General features: G+C 38.8%; 1 protein-coding gene across 2 annotated transcripts; it reads left to right on the top strand.

The window, feature by feature from the left end:
* The first annotated feature begins 4,211 nt into the window (after positions 1-4,211).
* LOC116086597 (keratin-associated protein 6-2) lies at positions 4,212-4,547 on the top strand. Of its 2 annotated transcripts, XM_031364803.1 has the most exons (2): positions 4,212-4,398; positions 4,489-4,547. In XM_031364803.1, the coding sequence occupies exons 1-2, from the start codon at positions 4,212-4,214 to the stop codon at positions 4,545-4,547; spliced, it is 246 nt and encodes an 81-aa protein (XP_031220663.1). The 2 variants fall into 2 exon arrangements, with proteins under 2 accessions (XP_031220663.1, XP_031220662.1); XM_031364802.1 differs by having other exon boundaries at positions 4,212-4,547.
* The last annotated feature ends 1,450 nt before the right edge of the window (positions 4,548-5,997 follow it).

The following is a 5,997-nucleotide window of genomic DNA, read 5'->3' as shown; positions in this document are numbered from 1 at the left end:
AAAATATCTAAAATAAATAAATAAATAAACAGCTGAAGAAGAGAAAAAAAAAAGAACAAGTGAGTTTCTGACTCTTGTTCCTGCTCTTGGGACTCTTTCTCCTCCTGGGTTGCTGTGTGTCCACCTTTGATAATTTTCCCTCTACTTTATTACATTTTATTTTGCTTGATTGGAGGGCAACCTCTTCTTTTCTAATGAGAGAGACGGGGAGCGGATCTGAAGGGAAGGTGGGGAAGAACTTGGAGCAGGAGAACGAAGGAAAACTATAATCAGGATATATTGTATGAGAAAAGAATCTATCATCAATAAAAGAGAAAAGAAAAGAGAGACTAGGAGTATGGATAACAGAGAGAAGCCACCATCTCATTCTAGGGCCTTTTGGTGGCATTCTGTGCTTGGCCTTTTGCATACTGTGCATTAGACTGTTTCATTATCGGTTTCCCTAGCGTTTTGATTTGGAGGTTACATATTTGCATACCGAATGGATAGTAAAGTTAACACTTTATTCTTTGACTCTTAAATCTAGTTGCTTCTTCCTACTTTAAATTTGTTTGATCTACTATTTATGGCAGTACAAACAAGTAGGATCCACTTTTCTCTAGCCTGTCACCTTTCAGCTTTCCTCTTACCTACTCTGTTGCCTCTTTGTACTAAACATTAGCTTTTGAAGCCTAGGAATGGCATGTCAGGCCTGAACGCACCCCGGGTAGATCAAATGTGTCTCAAGTCAAGGAAGTAAAACCAAATCAAATTACATCATTAAATATTTTAAATGAGAAAAATTAAATATAAGAATATAAACTGAAAAAAAAAACCCAAGGGGGGGAACAGGAATATTTTGAAGGCTGGGCTGAAATCTCAACAACATACTTTTTAAAAAAAACAAAAAACAAAAAAAACAAAACTAGGTTTTCTAGGTATTCAGCAATATGGAAAGCAGTTGTTAAATTTTATATGAATTATATAATATGAATGAAAACACAAGAAGACACTCTTCACAATCAAGTGTGTAAGAGCTTTAAGACACAAAAGGTTTATTTAGTGATGAGAGAATCAAGAAAAAATTCCCCAGGAGGGGGCACTTGACTTGAGGCATGAAGAGAAAATAGGAATTGACCAGTCAGTTAGGTCAGAGCAGCATGTCAAAGTTTTTATGACCACAATTGCCAGACCCATCAGGAGAGATCACTGAAAATCCTTTCTTATTCAATCGGCACCTTGTAATGAACAGGGATATTTGCTAGAGATAGTTGTCATCAGCTATGTGGCATCAGCTTGTCTGAGGAACAGTGGTATCTTCAAACATGAGTGTGATAAATAAGTACCTGCCTTACTCATGACATGAGATTACCATAATAACTGAAGACGATGTGTGCAGAGATACTTTACAAAAAAATAATACAGACACACTGCTTAGAGGCATGATTTTCATTGTTTAGTAAAAGTTTAGAATACTTTTGGAAGCAGAACCTATAAGTCCAATATATGATAAGGGTTTGGAGACTCAAGTATAACCCAAATTTTGGAAGTTTCTAGAATACATTTCAGTGCACAATAAGGATTTATTATTTAATGAACATTTGACATTGACTTTTTTTTTTTTTTGAGACAAGGTTTCTCTGTATAGCCCTGGCTGTCCTGGAACTCACTCTGTAGACCAGGCTGGTCTCAAACTCAGAAATCTGCCTGCCTCTACCTCCCAAGTGCTGGGATTTAAGGCGTGCACCACCACTGCCCAGCATGACCTTGACTTTCATATCCTACTGGATATACTCAAGATAGCAAGCTATTAATGTGGCTGTAGCCCAAACAATACAACATTTTACTGTGCTAATCTATGAATTCTTCCTGAAGTTACCCCAAATTATCATGATGTTGTTTTCTAGTAGAAACCCCAAAATGCTACCAGGTAAAACACTATAGATATGCCCTACAGTCATTCTACAATTTCTAACTTTGAGAACTACACATGACACCATACCTAGTGGCATAGAGTTGATCCTGGAGATAGGCTGTGGTCTTCTTCCAAAGTTAGCTTCAAGAACTAATCATCTTAAGAGTTTATGACTATTCTCTTAAACTGGTATTCACAAAGTGTAAATGCAAGTCCTTATGGCATGGTAGCACACCTGTAACTGCAAACCACAGACACTGTACAGCACCATATTGTTAGTCAAATAATTTTATTGGTAGATTTGTACTCTAAGAGAGAACCAAGGAAAGAGGACAACGGAAAGGTACAAAGTGCTGCCCCATCCTGACAGTCTGTTAAGCTCCACATCCTTTGTAAAACATCAGGTCCTTGGAGGATGTGTTTGTGTGGTTACTTGCATCTGCTGCAATGTACTCTACATCAGTGCAATGATTACCGGTCACAGTAAGAGTTGGCAGAATCATAACAAATATCATTGTTCTCTGGGCATCATCTTTACTATGGGTGTGCATGGATTTTAAAGTTCTTTAGTGAGAAGATTTGAGATATTAACTTTAATGTGGAAATCATAACTGTCTCCTGAGAGGCTTCATCCAGCACCAGATGGAAGCAGATGCAAAGACCCACAGCCAAACATCAGGCATATCCTAGAGAGTAGGAAGAGTAGAGGATAGAAGTGAGTAAGTTGGAGGGGTCCAAGACATCATATAAAGACCTACAGAGTCGGCTAACCCGGGCCCATGGGAGCTCACTGAGCCTGGACCACCAACCAGGGGGTTAGCAGAAGCTGGACCTAGATCCCCTACATGTTTGTAGAAAATGTGCAGCTTGGTCTTGATGTGGGTCCCCTAACAAGTGGAGCAGGGGCTTTCTTGGTTTGTGTTACCAGCCATTGGATCCCCTTCCCCCACCTGGAGTGGTTGGGCTTCAGTGGGACTGGATGTGCCTGGTCCTGCTGGGACTAGATGTCCCAGGGTGGGGTGAGTACTCAAGGGTATTTTCACTAAGGAGAAGGGGAAGAGGCAATGTGGGAAGGCAATGTAAGCATGGGACTGTGAAGAGAGGCGGGAAGAGACTGTGATTGGGATATAAAGTGAATAAAGATACATTATTGGGAAAAAAGAAAATTCTTTAGTTGTGTCATGATGGCAGCAAAGGAAAATTAATATCCAAAGAAATAATTCTATTCTTCTGTCTTCTATGTTGGAAAGGTGTACATGGAGTTACCACTGAGGAGTGTGAGAAAATGTTATACTTCAAGATCACAACAGACAACTCTGATTGTTGGACTGAAGCATAGAAATCTGAAAAAAAAAGTGAGTGGTGTGGGTTACTGTGAGCAGATGGAGTGAATTCTACTTTTTTTTCTATCTGTGAAGTGTTAGAAGCTGCAAGGGCACCCTTGCTGTCAGCATCATAACACTATGCATTGTCTTTTAACTTCTCAATTAAAGGTGAATGAGAAGAAAATGTCTTATTAAATTCCACAAATGCACATGAATCTTCTCTACAAACTCTGATAAGACCTTTTTCAGAAAAGAATGTAGCTTCTGATCTAAGTGAGACTTAAAAGTTTTGCTTTTCCATTTAGATAAAGCTAGTTATGTTTTTAATGGTGGCCCAACAACAAGATGTATTTTGGCACAGAGAGCAGGAGATAAGAGGAAGGATGCTGAGCTTCTCACGGCCTTCGTTTGTCTGGCATTTGGAGGAAAGAAGGATGTGTAAGTGTCACATACAGATAGTATACCCACTACATCTATATGTTGTAAGGGACTCGATAGATGCTCTTGTACTTGAATTATCAGATGTATGGTTTCTGGAGAGATGCTGGGTAGAAAGAGTAACATAAAAGTAAAAATGGGTAGAAGATAGAAATTTAGAAAATAGGAAAAAAGAGGGAGGGGAGGGGAGAATCTTTCTTACATTCTCTCCAAACATCGTTATATATGTTACACATTGGGTGATACATATAAAAATTTACTCTTATGCTTAGGAACATGATTTGACAGAGGAGCCTCTCTAACAGAGGAAAATGAAATGATGCTCTTTAAATGAAATGAGAGTGTACAAAGTAATGTACTCATTTTAAGCAAACCATTATTGGTTGTCAACAGTGACTGGAATGTAATAGTTTAAATGTTTGTTAGTTAAGTCAGGGAATGAATGGTATGCTCTGACAATTACTAGCAGTATATAAAGGCCCAAGGATAGTAGAGGCATCCACACTTGAGAAATATTCTTTCATAACCCAAGTGAACTCTCCTCTATTGACAACATGTGTTGTAACTACTACGGCAACTCCTGTGGCTATGGCTGTGGCTATGGCTCCGGTTATGGCTGTGGCTATGGATCTGGCTATGGCTGTGGCTATGGATCTGGCTATGGCTGTGGCTATGGCTGTGGCTATGGATCTGGCTATGGCTGTGGCTATGGATCTGGCTATGGCTGTGGCTATGGATCTGGCTATGGCTGTGGCTATGGCTCTGGCTATGGCTGTGGATACGGCTCTGGCTATGGAAGTAGCTGTGGCTGTGGATATGGCTCCTACTACAGGTCTGGCTGCTGTGGCTATGGACCATCTTGCTACAGAAGATGCTATTCTTGCTGTTAGAGCACCCCTAAGAGAGTACCAGTTGCTCCTGAACTGACCCTTCTGAAGACAATGCTTCTTTAAAGACCCATGGCCAAGGTCTCTATATCCAATAAATTACAAATTTGGCAGCTGCATATTTTTAGAAGGCACCATTGTGATCCTGGCATCTGCAGTATCATCTCACTAGTTCTGCTTTCTTTCTACCTGGTTCTGTTGCCTAAACATGTTAATGGCTGTAAGATCTACAACTAGAAGCATAAGTTTTTTTCAATAAAATGGGTCTTTATTTCTAACAAACTTTTGTGTATTCATTTGTAAGATACTCCTGCCTTGGCTTATCTTGAAAACTGAGTTGACTCTGTATTGACTGAGTTTTGCAGAACACCTTGATTTGGTTCTTGTGAGCCTATGTTACATCAGTGATGTCTTCTTACAATTCTTTCCATGCACATCCCAGGGCTTCATTCATCTAAGCACAATCCACGGGAGCATTGCTGCACTGAGTTTTGGAAAGGGCACGGTGTCTGAAATGGGGGTGGAGAGGAAGGACAATACCTACATAAGAGCTTATGGCAAATGTCTCAGGGGCAACAGACATAGCTTAATGGAGTAATGAAACAGGAGAGTTTTCAGACTTACTGAGGCAGTAGCACTAGACTTGGGTGTTAGGCAGGAGGATTAAAACCTAGGAAAGGCATAAGTTAGAAGAAAAGTATGTTATTACATATTCTGTATCTGATAGAAATGCAAATATATTTGTTGAATTCAGCCAAGGGAATTGATTCACTTAAACAGCAAGTTTTTTTTTTTTTTTTTGAATAAGCCACATCCTGGATACAGTATTACAGATGAATTATATGGTCTCCATGTGTTTGCATCACGATCAAGAAGATAGCAAGCTAGGTAACCATGAGCAGATGCAGCTCAGTGGGAAAGAGTAAGGATATATCAGTAAGTCTGTTCAGGGATGGACTCTGAAGCTGTATTCTTTGAGATAATACTGAAGAGATGACAGTAGCAAAGAAAGACAAAATAGTCTACTAACAATGTTAAAGAGAAAATGAAGATTTTTACATTTTAGGACCAGGTGAAGACATCAAAATTAATGCCCAGACTTAAAATACAGAACATTTTAAGTGTGGCAACTATGAAATAAAGTGCAAAATAAAATACCAGCTGCCCAACACCAAATCAGTAGGGTTCTCTGGGATGGGATCAGGTATGACAATGGGATTAATTAATTAATTAATTAATTTCTTTTATTATATTTTTCTTTTATTGAAAATAGATTTTTTTCTCACATAATATATTCTGATTATAATTTCTCCTCCCTAATATTTCTTCTGAATATGAAGGGTTGGTTTTAATCAAGACATTTTGAGAATTTCAGATTCTGTGAAATGAGAATATGATAGTAATATTATTAAGATATAAGGATCACAAAATTAAAGAAAGCTTGTATGTGCCT

The sequence above is a fragment of the Mastomys coucha genome, unplaced genomic scaffold, assembly GCF_008632895.1.
Source record: "Mastomys coucha isolate ucsf_1 unplaced genomic scaffold, UCSF_Mcou_1 pScaffold12, whole genome shotgun sequence".
Classification (NCBI taxonomy): domain Eukaryota; kingdom Metazoa; phylum Chordata; class Mammalia; order Rodentia; family Muridae; genus Mastomys; species Mastomys coucha.
This window is presented reverse-complemented; position numbering and strand designations above follow the sequence as displayed.